This window comes from Cricetulus griseus, chromosome 7 (genome assembly GCF_003668045.3).
Source record: "Cricetulus griseus strain 17A/GY chromosome 7, alternate assembly CriGri-PICRH-1.0, whole genome shotgun sequence".
Classification (NCBI taxonomy): Eukaryota; Metazoa; Chordata; class Mammalia; order Rodentia; family Cricetidae; genus Cricetulus; species Cricetulus griseus.
Genome location: NC_048600.1, coordinates 45,327,327 through 45,343,392, shown reverse-complemented (window position 1 = coordinate 45,343,392; position 16,066 = coordinate 45,327,327). Strand labels below are relative to the sequence as shown.

The 16,066-nt window shown below is 51.5% G+C and overlaps 1 protein-coding gene across 1 annotated transcript; it reads right to left on the bottom strand.

Moving 5' to 3' along the window:
- Window positions 1–58: 58 nt before the first annotated feature.
- LOC100773505 (mesothelin-like protein) lies at window positions 59–15,558 on the bottom strand. Its single transcript, XM_027425065.2, has 17 exons — window positions 14,782–15,558; window positions 11,806–11,883; window positions 11,119–11,250; window positions 10,185–10,296; window positions 9,048–9,168; window positions 5,467–5,552; window positions 5,192–5,318; window positions 4,924–5,114; window positions 4,479–4,569; window positions 4,176–4,317; window positions 3,644–3,831; window positions 3,417–3,572; window positions 3,215–3,342; window positions 2,036–2,166; window positions 1,783–1,877; window positions 1,192–1,441; window positions 59–527 (listed from the first exon to the last, which is right to left on the bottom strand). Exons 3-17 carry the CDS (start codon window positions 11,159–11,161, stop codon window positions 328–330), a joined length of 2,061 nt encoding a protein of 686 aa, XP_027280866.1. The 5' UTR covers window positions 11,162–11,250; window positions 11,806–11,883; window positions 14,782–15,558; the 3' UTR covers window positions 59–327.
- Window positions 15,559–16,066: the final 508 nt, after the last annotated feature.

Genomic DNA, 16,066 nt, shown 5'->3' with positions numbered 1-16,066 from the left:
TCTGGGCTCTGCCAAGAGGATTCTGTCCCCAACAAGGCCCTAGTGGAGACACGGGCTGTACAATAATAGCCTTGTGCTTTATTCAGATCCACCAGTGAGGGCAGTGACATTGAAGTGACACCAAGTTCCATTTGAATAGGTCAAAAGATCTGGACCCTGTCTCTTCCTACCAACCTGTTCTTGTGGCTGGGGACATTCTATCTCCTTATGGGCCCTGATCCTCAGAGCTGAGGTGTGTACCAGAGCCAGTCTCCTAGGATGGGGGACACAGCAGGTCTCCTGGGGCCTGGGACATGTACTTCAGCCTAGGTGGGTGTCTTGTTCCACTTAGCAGCTCCGTTGCTCCTGTATCTGATGTTCAGGGGTCTGACTGTCCTGGGTCAGCACCATTGGCAGTGTCCAGGGTCTTAGTGCCTTGTGAGCAGTGCCTATTGGCCCTGAAGGTGCTTCACACAGTAGCAGCCACAAGAGGCTGGAAGGCACAGCCACAGCAAGTGACAGGTACCCAAGATGAAATGAAGGGCTTCCTGCTGATAGAACAAGGAAGGGATCCATCAGTCCTGATTAGAAGACACCCCCAGAGTCCCTCTGTCATCCTTCCCTTTGTGGTGGTGATAGCTATGAGAGTCAGTGAGGACCTGATCCATAGCTGCTCTTCTGGTCTCAGCCTGGTCCCTTTTTGTGGTTTGTCTTTTGGGGGGCATTTGTTTTTTTCTGTGGTGTTGGGGGATTGAACCCTGGATCTTGTACTTGACTAAGCAAGCTCTTTCCACTAAGCTACATCCCCAGCTCTCTTCACCCCCATATATGTGTGTGTACACATACACATACGTGTGTGCGTACACTCTCTCTCTCTCTCTCTCTCTCTCTCTCTCTCTCTCTCTCTCTCACACACACACACACACACACACACACACACACATCTCCAAGTTTCCCAGGCTAGCTTTAAACTTTCTCTGTAGCTCAGGCAGGTCTTGAACTTGCAGTCCTCCTCTGGTCTTAGCCTCCTGAGTAGCTTGGGCCACCAGGCTTGGTCCTCATTTAATGGGTTTTGGAAGTAGGCAATTGTATCACTATAGATGTTTCATCAGGCAACGACCTGTGACATATGGCAGACCCCCCAGGGGGCAAATGAAAAGCATAGACAGCCAAGAGTCCCCTAAGGATGGGAACAAGGGGAGTGGACCATACCTGAGGCAGGGGCAACACCATCATTCCCTGGAAGATTCGAGGTGTGGATCAAAGCGGACGGTGGGTAGGCAGTGTTAGGGGGCCTGTTGGTCACATAGGGCAGGGTGGGGCTGGTGTCCAGGCCCATTTCCGACAGGTCTGACATGTTGTGGCTGTGCATCCACAGGATAACATTTGGATGGCTGCGGGCCTTCTGCAAGTCCCCTACATTCTGGCCCAGCAGATTTCTCACATTGTCCACACTCATGTTCTGTAAATGAAACCAGAGGTTTTCGGGAGAGATGTGAGGATCCATGGGTCTGCCTTCCCCAGCCAAGGACCCAGCAAGGTGAGAGCTGCTCCCAGGAATGAGCAGGGTGAGGACTGTGGGGCGCAGAGGTCACATGTCATCTGCACTCCTCAGGCTTTGGAACATATGGGTCTGAGACCTGGGGTTCCCAGCTTGGCCAACCCCACCCCACAGAGACAGAGTCTGAGCCAGGCAATGTGGTAACCCAAGCATTCAAGACACTGAGGCAGGAGGATAGTGACTTCCAGGCTAGCCTGGGCTACATCTCAACAAAACAAAACAGAGGCAGCCCCTGGGCCCACCTTCAACATGAAGGGGTTGAGGCTGGTGAATGTATCAATGTCCATGGAGATGTTGGCCTGGGCTAGGTATTGAAGTTCCTCCAAGGGGGCACCACCTAGAGAGAGCAGTGATAAGAGACAAAGAGGTAGAGGGACTCCGTGTGTGGTGTGTGTGTGTGTGTGTGTGTGTGTGGTGACACACAGGGCAAAGGTAGCGGGCATGTTAAGGAGAGGTAGAGGACTTAGGGGAGAGGAGACACAGTGAAGAGCTCACCAAGGTAGGGACGGATTAAGTAGTAGTATTCTCCTACAGTACTGGTGTTCCTAAAGACCTCACGAGCCTTGGCGAAGAGCACATCCTTCCGACTCTGAGGGCAGGGAGAGATGTCTGGAGCCCCAGCAAGTCTGGCAGTAGGATGAGCAGATGAATAGGCTGAAAGCCCCTTGACCTGGGCCATTGAGTATAGCCTCTACCCCTTGAAACACAGATTTCTTCTTGTCCCTTGTACTGGGTGAGAGTATAACCCCCCAAATTTAAATCCATCTGGTACCTCAGAAAGTGCCTTTATTTGGAAATAAACTCTTGGCAGATGAAATCAGAGTAGAAGATGAAGTTCCACTGCATTAGGTTGGCCTAACTTCCTTGTGTTCTTATGATAAGCAGGGCTTTTGGATACAGACACACAGGTAGAGCAAGAAAGGCCTTCCTGTGAGGTTCCGAGGGGCCTGGCCCTGCGGACACTCTGACATCGCACTCCGGCCTCTAGAAGTCCTAGAGAATATATTTCTCATTTTAAGTCACTTGGTTTGTGACACTTCCTTTCCTTCATTCTATATATTTTAAAATCATTTTTATATTATTCGTGTGTGTGTGTGTGTGTGTGTGTGTGTGTGTGTGTGTGTGTGTGTGTGTGTACATGTGCATGGGCACCCCAGTTTATGTGTGGAGGTCAGAGGAGAGTTTGAAGAAGTCAGTACTCTCCTTCACTGTGTGGGACCCAGGGATTGAACTCGGGTTGTGAGACTTGGCAGCAAGCATCTTTACCCTCTGAACCCTCTTGCTAACTCTCTTTGTGTGTGTTCGTGTTCCTGCGTGTGTATGTATGTGTGTGTGTGTGTGTGTGTGTGCATGTGTGCAGGCCAGAGGTTGACTCCAGGTATCTTCCTCATTAGCAATTATTTTGGGGGACATTGGCCTGGTGTTCATCATTTCAGCTAGACTGGTCAGATAGATTGCTGGCATCACAGGTGTGACTGTTAGCTTCAGATTTTTACGCTGTGTGCTGGAGACATGAACTCAGGTCCCTGTGCTGTCTCCCTTGCTGTTTGTGACATTTTCTTATGGTGGTCCAATATGCCTCTGATAGCCTGGCTCGGACCATTCCACCCCCTCTCCCCAACCTCAGTTTCCCCTATGTCTCTTGCTGGGAAGGTGGTTGACTGGGAGACTCACCGGAACTCCGAGGGCTGGATGATCTGGATCTGCTTGAGGCTCATCCAGCAGAGACGGGAACCCCCAATGGCCACCAGAAGAGCGCCAGTAACCTTGCCATTATGGTCCAAGTACTTCTGTAGAACTGCCTAGGGGCAGGCCCAGGGTCAGTGGTTCTGGGCAAACCAGAACAGCCAGCTTCAGCCCCATTACCAGCTCTCACCTCTGTCTGGTTCTCCAGAGCTGCATCTGAGGCCAGCAGGACCATCACTGTGTCTCCAGATGTGATGTTCCACTGGCCTATTTCAGCAAGGGAGTAGAGGTAGACCAGCGAGGTGATGAGGCGCAGCTGGTCCTCAGGAATGCCGTGTGGGTAGATCTGAGGCAGGTGGGCAGTTTAAGTTGTAGCTGAGCCCTCTAGCCTCCACCCCATAATGACCATCCACACACCTGAGCGAGCTTGGCTTTGACAACACGCTGGCACTCTGCAGGCAGGGGGTGTTGTAGTAAGGGGTCCAGGTTGGCCCTGAGCACACGTGTGCCCAGGCAGGACTCCAGCTGGGTGCAGTCGTAGTGCACCAGGAAGAGGTCATCATGCAGGGTGGCTGCTGTGATGTTGCCACGGACACAGGCGCTCCCTGAAGAATGTGCTGATAAGCAGGCTGGCTGGTGAAGCCCCGAACCAACAACTTTCTGGCTTTAAGACCCATTTTAGACTCTGGTCTCCACTTTTTTCTTGTCTGATTGCTTTTGGGGGACAGAGTCTTGCTATGTATCCCAAGCTGGCCTCAAACTTAAAATCCTCCTACCTTGGCCCCTTAAGTGCCACCATGCCCAGCCCCCTCTGCTTCTGATTGTAACTAAACCTTGACTTACTCCTCATTCTTGGTCTCTAGACAAACGCTTGGCCCAGACTAGGCCAAACTTAGGAGTCTAGACTGAGGGAGGCATAGTGTCCCTAGTACACCCTGGTCACACTGACCTGTGCGCCGCTTGAGCCTTGAGGACACTGAATTGGCCTTGGACTCCAGGAAGTTGGTGATGAAGCGCATGGTATCATGCCTGCTCAGCTGGCTTGCCCGGTAAGCAGCCACCACACTGCGGAAGAAGTCCAAGCCCACAGCCTGGCAGGGGCAAGTGTGTCCATTCCCAGATTCAAATAGCCAGCCTAGTCCCTCCCTCTGTCCCACAGGCTATATTGTGGTGATAGGAGCACCCAGGGCCACCACTCAGAGTGGCTGTGTGGCACTCATGGCCCTGGTGCCCACTCCAGCTTCCCTCCTACCTCCTGCACCTTCTCCCACAGGTGGGGGCTGATGTAGGTGGCCAGAGGTCCTAGGGCCTTCAGCTCCTCCAGGTTCCAGGAGCCAGGAGGCCTGGTGCATGGGAAAGGGTGCTGTGTCGGAACCTGACATGTCACCCCACCCCCTAAGCAGGCTGGCAGAATATTCACAGGCCCTTATCTCCTGGCCAGTGCCTAAAGTCACAGGGACTTGTTCTGCTGTGAGCCCCACGTGGTGGGAGCACCCTTAACCCTGTGCCTCCATGCCTCAGCATGCAATGTCAGAGTGGGGTGGGGGCTGGGTCAGGATTCAAATAGCAAGACTCTAGGAAGGCATCCCTACCATCCTGGGTTCAAACCTCAAGCTCCCTCCCATCTTATCTCAAGGAGGGAACCCCTCTAGCCTCCCTGGTCCACCCTTACCCTGATCTCAAAACTCCCTACCCACCCAATTTGTGTCTTCCCACTGGCCAGCAGGGTGTTGAAGGCAGTAGTCTGTGTGACAGTTAGCCTCGGGCATTGAAGCAGGTTCTTCAGCACATGGGGGTCTGAAGTCACGATTTGGGGTGCCTCCAGGTCACATACCAGGACCCCGAGAAGCCGCAGGTCTGAGGCACTGAGCTGTAGGTGGGGTCTCCCCTGCAGGGACAGTAGGTCAGTGCTAAACAGATGGCCTGGCCTCACTGCCCAATCCTGTCCTCACCTGAGGCACCTACCAGACAGGCCAAGGCTGTGTGCTGTAGGGCAACTCTCTGGTTGGGCAAGTTGGCCAGCAGTTCTGTGTCCCCTTGGGCAGCATGGTGAATAAAGGCCCGGCAGTTGGCTTCGCTCACCTGGCTCAGACTGAGAACAAGTGGAGGGATGTCAGGGAGGCTGGACTGGGCCTCCCAATAGCCTTCCTAGTGTCTCCAGGGTAGCCCAAGACCAGAGGAGGCAGCCCAACCACAGCTGGCAGGCACAGAAATGAGAAGGCCACAGCAGGGACACTCACTTGTAGAAAAGTAGGAGATTGGGTGGGTAGAACTCGAAGTCATCCTGAAGGCCTTGCTGTGCAGCGAGGTTGGCCAAGCAGCTAAGCTGAGCAGGGGCAGAGTTTGGACAGTAGGTCACCATCTGTCCAGTGTGGACTGGCCCTGGTGGGACACTGCTCAGCCCCTACTCCCCTCAGGAGAAGGCACACTTTAAGAAGGAATTGGAGATATATGTGAGGAAAAAAACCTGTAGTAGCTCAGAGATGAGAAGGCAGAGAGAAAAACAAGGTCTGAGACAGTCCTGAGAGAGGCAAATGAATGGACTGCCGCTAAAAGCCAGAGATGAGCCGGGTCCACACCCGGTGGGTGCACACTTTTAATCCCAGCACTCTGGATGCAGAGGCAGGAGAATGTCTGTGAGCTGGAAGCCAGCCTGGTCTACAGAGTGAGTTCCAGGGCAGCCAGAACTATGTAGAGACCCTGTTTAAAAAAAAAAAAATCCACAGATGTTCAAATTAGATTTGTAGTCAGTCAACCTTGTACAGGTTACAATGCTCATCTAAGACAATGGCCCCACGGATATTAAAAGTAGGTCAGCTTTGCCTAGGGAGTGTTGACTCCCTTCCCTCCCTCCCTTCCTCCGTTTGTTCGGTCATTCATTAGTTCCTTCCTTCCTTTCCTTCCCTCCTTCATAGGGGTTTCACTGTGTAACCTGTCTGGCCATGTGAACTCAAGACTCTCTTGCGTACTGAGAAGACAGACATAGAATCATGCCTGTTCTGATGACCTGTCTCCATGTCCCCATGTGGTTGTTGACAGATCTGCCTTTCAGGGAACTGGTTCGTTACATCTACATTGTCACACCTGTGCACACAGATCCCTTTACAATCGCTTTATTTTCAAGGGGCCTGCAACAAATGGCCCTTGCTCGTTTCCACTATTGATAATCTGTGTCTCTTCCCTCTCTGTTAGCCAGGCTGGGGGGCTCTTCACCTTTTCACAAGAGCAGCTTGTGGCATTGATGATTTCCATCCGGTTTCATTCATTTTTTACCTCCAGCTTTCATCCTTCCATCTCTTCTATTTCTCGTCTTCTCCTGGTTTCCCGATAGGAAACTGCACCGCTGAGTTCAGATACTTTCTTTTAACATTTAATTTGTTTATTTATTGTGGTGATAGTGGGGTTGCATACATACTATGGCATGCATGTGGTGGTCAGAGGACAACTTGTAGGAGACAGTTCTCTTTCTATCATCTGTGTTTTGGGATCCAACTCAGGTTGTCAGGCTCAGCGGCAAATCCCTTTACCAGCTAAGCCATCTTGCAAGACCCACATCTGTCTCTTTTCTAACACACATATTCAAAGCCATAGTCAACCATTGTTCTCACTGTACCCCACAGTTTTTGATAAATTTTCTTTTTTTCCAGACAGGGTCTCACTCTGTAGCTTAGGCTCCAAACCTCTTGCATCAGTCTCTGGAGGCCTGGGGTGACAGCATAGCAGGCTCTATTTTTATTTTCGTTTAGCTAAAAACATATTGTTTTTCCAACTGTCTTGATGGAAGATGTGGCAGTCATACCTGTAACCCAAGCACTTGGAAGGTGGAGACAGGAAGATCAAGAGTTAAAGTTCAGGGCTGAGGGCTCTTGAGGTAGGCATGTGATCAGCAGTACTTGCAGAGAACTTGAGTTTGGCTCACAGCACTCACATGGTGGCTAACAACTGTCTGTAACTCCAGTGCCAGGTGATCCAATGCCCTCTTCTGATTCCCTCAAGCACTGCACACATTCATGGTATACAGATGTATGTGCTGGCAAAACACCCATATATATTAATAATACTTTAGAAACTCTTTAAAAGAAAAAGAGTTAAGGTCATCCTTGGCCACACAGTGAGTTCAAAACCAGGCTGGGATACATGAGACCCCCACTCCCAGAAAAAAATCTTGAGAGTTCTTTGGCTCAAGTAATATTTAAAAGTGTGTTGTTTGTTCATGGGCGGAAGAGATGGTTCAGCACTTAAGAGTACTGGCTGCTCTTCCAGGCGACCTGGGTTCAATTCCAAGCATTCACATGATGGCTCAGAACCATCCATAACTTCAGTTCTGGGGCATCTCTTCTGACCTCTTCCGGCACCAGGCACACATGTGGTGTGCATACATACATACATGGCAGCATAACAGCCACACACATAAAATAAATCTCCTTTTTAAAAAAAGATTTCCATGTATCTGTGAGTTTTCTACATACTTTTCTGCAACTGATTTCTTGCTCAAGTTTGTTGTGCTCTGAGAACAGATACTGGATGCTGTCTACGTTGTAAAGCTGGGGAAGGTAGATCTTAGAAGCAGAGATGCGTCTGTCTTGGTATGCATTCTGTTGTTGTGGGATAAGGTTTTCCGCACATATCAGCTCCATGTACTTGATTGAGATGCTGAATGAACTCTTCATGGTTTTGATCCCGGCTGCTGCACCTGTCCTGGCCTGACAGGCAGTGGATGTCACTGGCTACCACAACAGATTCACATGTCCTTTGTCCATTCTATCAATTTGTGTCATGTGTATCTGGACACTTTGTGGTGTACATATATTATGTTAAAAAATAGAGGAGTTTTCTACACAGTTCAGACTAACCTCAAATTAGTTCTCCTGCCAGAGCCCCTCAAGCGCTGAGGTTAAAGGCCCATGCCGTGTCTAGCTCTTTCTTTCTGTTAACATGGACAGGTGATGTAGGACTAAGTGGGCTCAGCAGACTCCTGCAGCCCCAGTTGAGAGAGAGGCCAATGGGCTGCAAGATCTTCCCTCATGAGCCCTGGGGCTGGACCACCCCAAGGAGGCACCATGTCCTAGATGAGCATAGGGAGAGGCCTGAGGCAGTGGACAAGCCTGTGAGCATTCCAAGTCAAGGCAGAAGCACCCTGTAGACAGACTTGCTGAAACATGCTAGAGCTGCCCAATGTGGGTGCTCACCCAGATCGCCCTATAGGGGAAGAGTCTCCTTAGAAGGGCCAGACTTCTTGTCACAGTGGGGCCACCAAAAAGTCACATTCTAGGGGCTGGAGAGATGGCTCAGTGGTTAAGACCACTGAAAGTTCTTCCAGAAGATCCAGGTTCAATTCTCAGCACCCATACAGCAACTTACAACTGTCTGTAACTCCAGTTTCAGGGGACCTGACCCCTTCACAACAATGTACATAAGATAAATTTAAATAAATTATTAAAAACAGAAACAAAAAGTCACATTCTAGGTGGGTTGTTGTTGGTTTTTTTTTTTTTTTTTTTTTTTGGTTTTTCAAGGCAGGGTTTCTCTGTGGCTTTGGAGGCTTTCCTGGAACTAGCTCTTGTAGACCAGGCTGGTCTCAAACTCACAGCAATCCTCCTGCCTCTGCCTCCCGAATGCTGGGATTAAAGGCATGCGCCACTACCGTCCGGCCCATTCTACGTGGTTTTGAGGTTGGCAGGATGACTTGGAGACAGTCCTCTGCTTCAGGGAAGCTGTGTGCCAACGTCAAGTTCTTGCAAAATACCCTTCCACCTGTATGCTCGCCAGTGTCCTGGGTAGCCCACAACAACTGTGCTTGTTCAGCCCTGGAAATGCTTACCTGCCAGGCTTTGAGTGGGACCCTCTGCGAAGCCAGGCTTCTGAGTAAAGCAGAGAGCTCTTCCCGGGGCATCTGGCTGGCTGGCAAGCACCAAAAGTTCTGCAAGAGGGAGGTGTTGCCCCTGTATAGAAGGAGGGGGCCATGCTGGGTCCAAAGGGAAAGACCCAGGAAGGAAGGTAAGGAAGGCTTTGGATACTGCAAGGGGGACTTGATCACTCAGCTGTCTCCACTACTGAGGAAGTAAGAGGCAGGCAGCACCCATTACAGGGAAGATCCTTCCTTCCTTCCTTCCTTTCTTCCTTCCTTCCTTCCTTCCTTCCTTCCTTCCTTCCTTCCTTCCTTCCTTCCTTGAGAACCTTGCTAGGGCCAAGCTGTCAGCTGGATGGGACTTTAACACGGGTCCTGCCATCACTTCTAGGGCTCAGGCTCAGATGACTTTGAACTCAGGCTTGGACCAGTCCTGATAGCTGCTGAAGGGTATGAAGTCACATGCTGGGTGACCATGGGTGAGGCTATCTTCTGGACCTTTCTCAAGGTGTGACATAAAATCCACCTATCGGGTGGGAGGGTGTTTCTGATACCAACCCAGGCTTGGCTAGATCCACTTGGGATCCGGGTCCTGCCTGACCAATCATCACATTAACTGACTGGCCCATTGATGGTCATCACTCCAAGAAATAGGGGAGCATCCAAGTCCAGGTCTGAGAGCCTGGGACAGAAGGAAATGACTAAGCTAAAATGATTTGGGGTATAGCAATGGCCTTGAAGGCCCTGGGCCTGGCACAAGCAGTAAGGGGTGATAGCCTAGAGCTCCATGGGAGACGTCTGGGGGGACACTGGCTGAAGTTGCAAGTCTCTGATGGTTGAGGCTTCTTGTGAGTATGCCCACACATTTGGCAGTGGATAGGGACTTGCTGGCATATAACTCACACTGGATCCTGGAAGCAGGCCAGCAGTGACAATGAAGTTAGGCTAAGCCCCCTAGGTCAGAGCTGTCAAACAGTAGCCCTGTCTGGGCCTTATGTGTAGACTCTGGACATATTCCCTGCCCTGGGACCACCAACAGAGGACTCAGGACCACTCCTCCTCTCCATGCCCTGGCACAGGAAACAATTTGCTGGACTTGGTTTTGCTCACCTGTTGGCTTCACTAGCATTCAGCCCTCCCTTGGGGAAGCCCTTAGTCTGAGGACCAGAGCAGTGGGCAGTGAGGGACAGAAGGAGGGCGAGACCTGGACTCGCCAGGGCACCTGCAACAGAGTGGCAGTAAGGGTATGAGTAGGGGCTCCCTGTGACCTCCTCAGCCACAGTTCCTCCTAAGACAGAGGATCTGGAGGAGGTTTGTAGAACCATACCAGTTTCTGTGTACACAGCCTGGACCTGCATGTGGTATGTGTCTTCTGGTACACACAGTGTCTACAAGTTTGCATACTTTTCTGGCGAGTGCATGTGTGTAAGTGCCTCCATGATTGCTGCTCTGTGTATTAATATGAACACCAAGACCCCAAAACTCAGAGACAGGGGATTAGCTCCATATTCTCTCAAGCCCCTTGTTTTTGTAATGGGACGTGAAAGGATCTCCGGCCTACGAGGAGGGGGTTTGTTTCCAGGGATGCTTCTCTCATCGCTCAAAGTAGACACTTAGCAAAATCCCTTCTGCAACAGCAACAAGGCCAATGGAAGATGGCTATACTCTGATGTCCTTTGTGGACCATTCCCCTCCTTGCCTCCTTGGAGCTTGGCCTGGCTTATGCTAGGACTACCAAACAGGACTTGGTCTATGTCCTGCTGCCTGGACCAGCGGTGGCTCCTTTTGGTCACAGCCCTGCCTTGTCTCCACTAGGACCCCCAGGCCTGTGTTGGTGGGACCGTATGTCCAATGTACACTAGCTGGCCTGTGTACAGGGAACCTCACTCTCCTGCCTTCCTTCCCCTGTAGCATGTCCCCAAGTTTGAGTTCATGTGGATTGGGTGGATAGAGCCTGAAGAATCCCCACCTCTGCAGCACTGTGATTGATCCACAGCCACCCAAGGGCCCAGGGAATCCCCTCCGTGTGGAAGTGTTTTCTCACCCAGTCTGGAGCCCAAGGTGGACTGTCGGAGAGTTCTGATCATCCTGGCTGGAGCGTCTCAGGGCAGGGAAGCCCAGAGGCAGTGGGTTGTAGGTCCAGGTCTAGCTGGAGATGAGGCAGGGAGTGACTCAGCTTAGTTTTATGGGAGACAGAGGGAGAGGGAGAGAGAGAGAGAGAAAGAGAAAGAGAAAGCCAGCATCAGCATCTTGCAGGGTGCCTGACCCTGTCTGGGGAGGAAAACAACCCCACAAACAAGCATCACAACGACAGGGAGTGGCAGGGGAGGGGAACTAGTGAACCTGGCCTTTCTTATCACAGGTCGGGCCCCGGGGACCCACGGGTGCATTGACTCCAATTAGCAGATCTCACAAACAGCAAATCTCCCAGGCAGTGGGGGAGAGGTGCCCCCATATCTTGTGACCCAGAACCTCAGGCATCAGCTGTCTCTGAGATCCCAGTTCTAGGAGACAAGAGGGGGCCCAGCCAGAGCTGTTGGACTACCCTGTGCTACTGACTCCCCCTCCCTGCTGTGTGTACAGTATGACGACTTTTGGGCCCCTGTGATCTGATTCTATGTGGTCCAAGAGGCACACAGGAAGGTCACTGTCCTATGTAGGGGGTAAAACAGGCTCAGATACCTAGCAGCCTGCAACACTGGTTGGTGTCTTCTGTCCTCACAGGTCTTACCTGAGCAGGAATGTGGTCTCTGGTAGAGGAGGTGATGTCCAGGGCCCAGGGAGGAGGCTACTCCTGATCACACAGCCACTAGAGTAAACCAAGCATTCCAGATACTAGTGATCCAGGCTCAGGTTCTACCAATCCTTGCAGCTGAGCCCCAGGATGTAGGGCAGAAGTGGGTAAAGCTGCCACGGTTTCTGCTCATCTGCAAGCTTGGCCCAGGACACAGCATGGGACTTCCCTGCCTAGTCAATCCACTCTAGCAGTGACATCTGCCAGGCAGGCCTGTGGGGAGGAGACTAGATTGTGCCAGGTGATGCTTGAATCAACCCCTCGGGCCCCAGGCATACATAGCAAGCACCTGCTCTTCAGCCCCAGGAGAAACTCAAGCTGAGCTTGGGCTGAGCTCAGGGTTGGCAGGCACCCAGAACACACCTTCCCCTTGAGGCCCCCAGCCTTACTCAGGGTGCGGGGTGTGTGTGTGTGGGCTGAATTCATGTGTGTTGGTGTCTCTGTGCACATAGGTGTATCTCATTCTGCACATTCTATGTATCCCCAGAACTTCCATATGCAAACTGTCCCCACACAGGACATTAGGCACACACAGACAAGTATGGTGGCTGGGCGTGGCCATCCTATGGGTGTAAAAACACAGTGCCATGTAGACACATGTGGGCTGTGGGACAGAGTAAGCAGAGAGGCAGACATTGCACACCTATTCCAGCCCACGGATCTACTCAGGGACACAATCATTATCAGCACCAGGGCCAAGATGATGGCAAGTCTCGGAAGTACCTAAGTAAGAGGAAAGTCTGCAAGGGGGATTTCCCAGCCTACCTGCTGGGAAGCTGCCTGTGGGTTGAAGTATGGATCCTACCTGTCCCAGGCTGATCCCTGGCTCCTGGCACTGACCATGGCCCACTTGAAGCTCTGACTTTGGAAGGGGCTGTGGAGGGCAGGAAGGCTCCAGGGCCCTGAGGCCCTGACGTGTGAGTCTGAAGCTACATAATCAGTCTGTACTCAAAATGCAAAGTGACCAGCAAGCCGGCTTTTCAGCCCCATGTGAGGCTTGCAGCTGTAGTAAGAGCAGACCATAGCCTCCCACGAGTCCCAGAAGATCTGCCAGGTGGGCTCCCTAATAGGCTGGAGCTCAGATGGCTTGGCTGGTTCAGAAGGATGGGTCTCACAGGGCTCCTAGGTTTTCATCTGGACCAGTGTAGTGACATCGTGGTTTCCAGCAGTTACATTTGGCAGTTGTGAGGGGACACTGAGGCTCAGGGGCCTCCATTCTGGAGGAGCAAGATCTCAGGGACAGGCTTGGGAAAGGACCTTAAGCATAGAGCACAGGCCTACCCTGAGCCCCAGCATTAACCTGAGGTCAGGGACAGACTGCCAGTGGCACTCTAACTCCACTGCTGACCTGGGAACAGGTTTTGGTAAGAAGTTGTTTTTGTGTTTTTGTATTTGTTAATCCTGGTATTGAACCTAGGGCCTTGAGCATGCTAGGCAAGTACTCTACCACTGAATTACATGCCTGCTTTGGCTTAAAACGCGGCTCTGGTCACCGTGATACCTGCCAGGAAGAGGTGTCATGTGGTGGGGGTCTACACCTACCTCCAGTTAGGCTGAAGGAGACTTCCCACATTCCAGCTAGGGCAGAGGCTGCCACATTGTGGGCTTGGCCTCTAGGGCAGTCCTAGACCCAAGATGAACAAATGATCATGTGATAGAATCATCGCTGGCACAGTCACATTCTATCCCTTGCTCATGTTTATGGCTAACTGAACCCTCCCACAGCCTTGGAAGAGTTCAAATCCTTATTTTCCAGATGAGAAAAATGGGGGCCCAGAGAGGCTGAGTGAATAGGGCACATAGCAAGTGCCATTGCCAGAGTGCCCTGGGGCAAGGTCTTCAACACCCTGCTCACCCTTTACTTGACCCTGCCTGGAGTGCTGGCTGGGTTGGCCTTGTCTTAGAAGGTCCCTCTTCCAGGAAGCTTGTCTAATGCTCTATCCTCTGAACCCTGTCCACCCTTTGAACCCTGCCCACCCCATAGCCACAGGATGAGGGTAGATGTGCAAAGGTGGGTATCCCACTGGGACTCTGGAGCCTCAGTAGGGGGATATCCCACCTGGGATGGGAGCAGGTGCTGGATCACATGGATAGTAACAGAGGATCCTGGGAGACCATAAGGGTCAGTTAGGATTTTCTAGGCAGACATAGTAGTAGAGTGTTTTCTGGAGCAGGGCCTTGCCCAGGGCTTCTGCCTGCCTTCCCTCCGACTTGTCCTGTCTGCCTGTCTGTCCATCTTCCCATCTATCCCACTCCTTACTCCCTGGCCTCAACTTGTGTGCCGGGCCATTGTGATAGATCCTGAATACTGGTCATTGGGGTCCTCCCCTGATGGCAACCCATGGCTGGCATACTGGTACTACCCTAGGCCACTTGGTGCTTGGCACTAAGCTGAAGTCTGGCAGAGTCTGCGACATGAGGGTGCATCTTTTGCTCCCACTGGTTTGTCTTTTGGGAGGTGGGCTAGGTCATGGAGGTTGCAGAGGTGTATTGCCTGTCTGGGGACTCATCTGCAGCTCCTGTGCCCTGAAAAGTGCTGACCATGGGGTCAGTCACTGCTTTGCTTCCTGTTCCAGACACCTGCCATGGAAGATTTGCTTCTTTTCTGTATAATCTCTGTCTTTCCCTCTGTGTGTGTGTGTGTGTGTGTGTGTGTGTGTGTGTGTGTGTGTGTGAACGCATGTGTTTGTGTATGTAGATGTATATGTATGTGAGTGCATGTGTGTTTGTGTGTGTGTATGTGAGTGCATGTGTGTTTGTGTGTGTGTATGTATATTTGTGTGTGTATGTGTGTGAGTGAATGTGTGTTTGTATGTGTATGTGTGTGTGAGTACATATATGTGTGGAGATCAGAAGACTACCTTGTCAGGGTTAGTCCTTGCCTTGTCTCTTCCACCTTGTTTCAGATAGTACCTTATAGTCCACTGTTGTGTTCATGGCATGCTGGCCCATAAGCTTCTGTGGAGTCTCCAGTCTTCACCTCCCATGTCACTGTAGAAACTTGGGACTGTGAGCCAACCATGTCTGGCTTTATGTAGGTTCTGAGGATTGAAACTCAGGTCTTCACACTTGTGCATCAAGCACATTACCCACTGAGCCATCTCTCCAGCCCCTCCAAAAAAGGGCTTTTTAAAATGGTCTCTTGTATCAGGCTGGCCTCCAACTTGTTATGTCGCTGAGGATGTCCTTGAGCTTGAGATCTCTTTGCTTCAGAGTCCTGAGGATTACAGGTGTGCACCACCACGTGAAGGCTTTTTGGGTTTGTTGCTTGCTTGAATGTACTGTTGGGGTTGGAACCCAGGGGTCCATGAATGCTAAGCTGAGCTACATCCCCAGTCTTATTTCATCTTCAAAATGGGAAAATTTGCCTTTGGTGACTTATAGAAGCTGACCTGGACTCTCAGAGGCAATGGTTCTTTCCTGTAGGAAGACAGCCTCCTTACTCAGGCACTGCCCCGAGGTCTCTGGCACGTGCCTGTCAGTGTTGAACTTCCCAAGGGAAGCCTTTTTTGGGAAGTCTTGGTATATCCATGCCTGAGATCTGTCAGGGAAGAACTCCTGAGAACTGCAAAGGTATGAGGTTGGCCACATCACAAGTTGAGGAACCCATGCGTTAGGGTCCAGGTGCAGACACACTGGTGACAAGACTCAGCAGTGCCCCTGTGTGGTGACAACGGGCATGACAGCTGTTGAACTGAGGGCAGCGGCTTTGGAGTTGGCTGCTAGGGAAGTCAACTCCCAGTGCCAGGTCTGCAGAGACATCCCTCCAGATCACCACTATGACTAGGCCTGTGCTGAGTGAGAGACATCCCGAGCCTAAGGAGACAGGAAAAGACCTGTATTTCCCCATAGAAAGACAAAGAAACATGTGAGTGGCCATTGAGGGGTCAATGGGGATGGACATAGCCTCCCAAGCTACTCTTAAGCTACTTTTACAGATTGGAAAACAGGCATAGGAAGCAGAAGCAACTAGCTAAGGGCCTCATGGCCCTGACTTCCATGTAGTCTTTACCAACGTCTAGCGAGCAGTGGTTTCTGGTCTGGCCCATCATGGCAGCTGTAGTCCAACCCAGAGTGGCAGTCCAGGAGACGTATGGCAGTAGGGAGGGTCTGAGCAGGATCCAGGTGACCTCAGAAGGAATGCTGGCTTTGTGATGTCCCTCCTATGATTACTGGGACTCTGGGCACCTAGGCTATA

Coding starts and splice junctions, on each gene's coding strand:
- LOC100773505 (XM_027425065.2), bottom strand. CDS start 11,161: ATGATCAGAACTCTCCGACAGTCCACCTTGGGCTCCAGACTGG. Junction 5,553..9,047: donor TCCCACTCAAAGCCTGGCAG/GTAAGCATTTCC, acceptor GCCCCTGCTCAG/CTTAGCTGCTTGGCCAACCT. Junction 5,319..5,466: donor AATCTCCTACTTTTCTACAA/GTGAGTGTCCCT, acceptor ACTTGTTCTCAG/TCTGAGCCAGGTGAGCGAAG.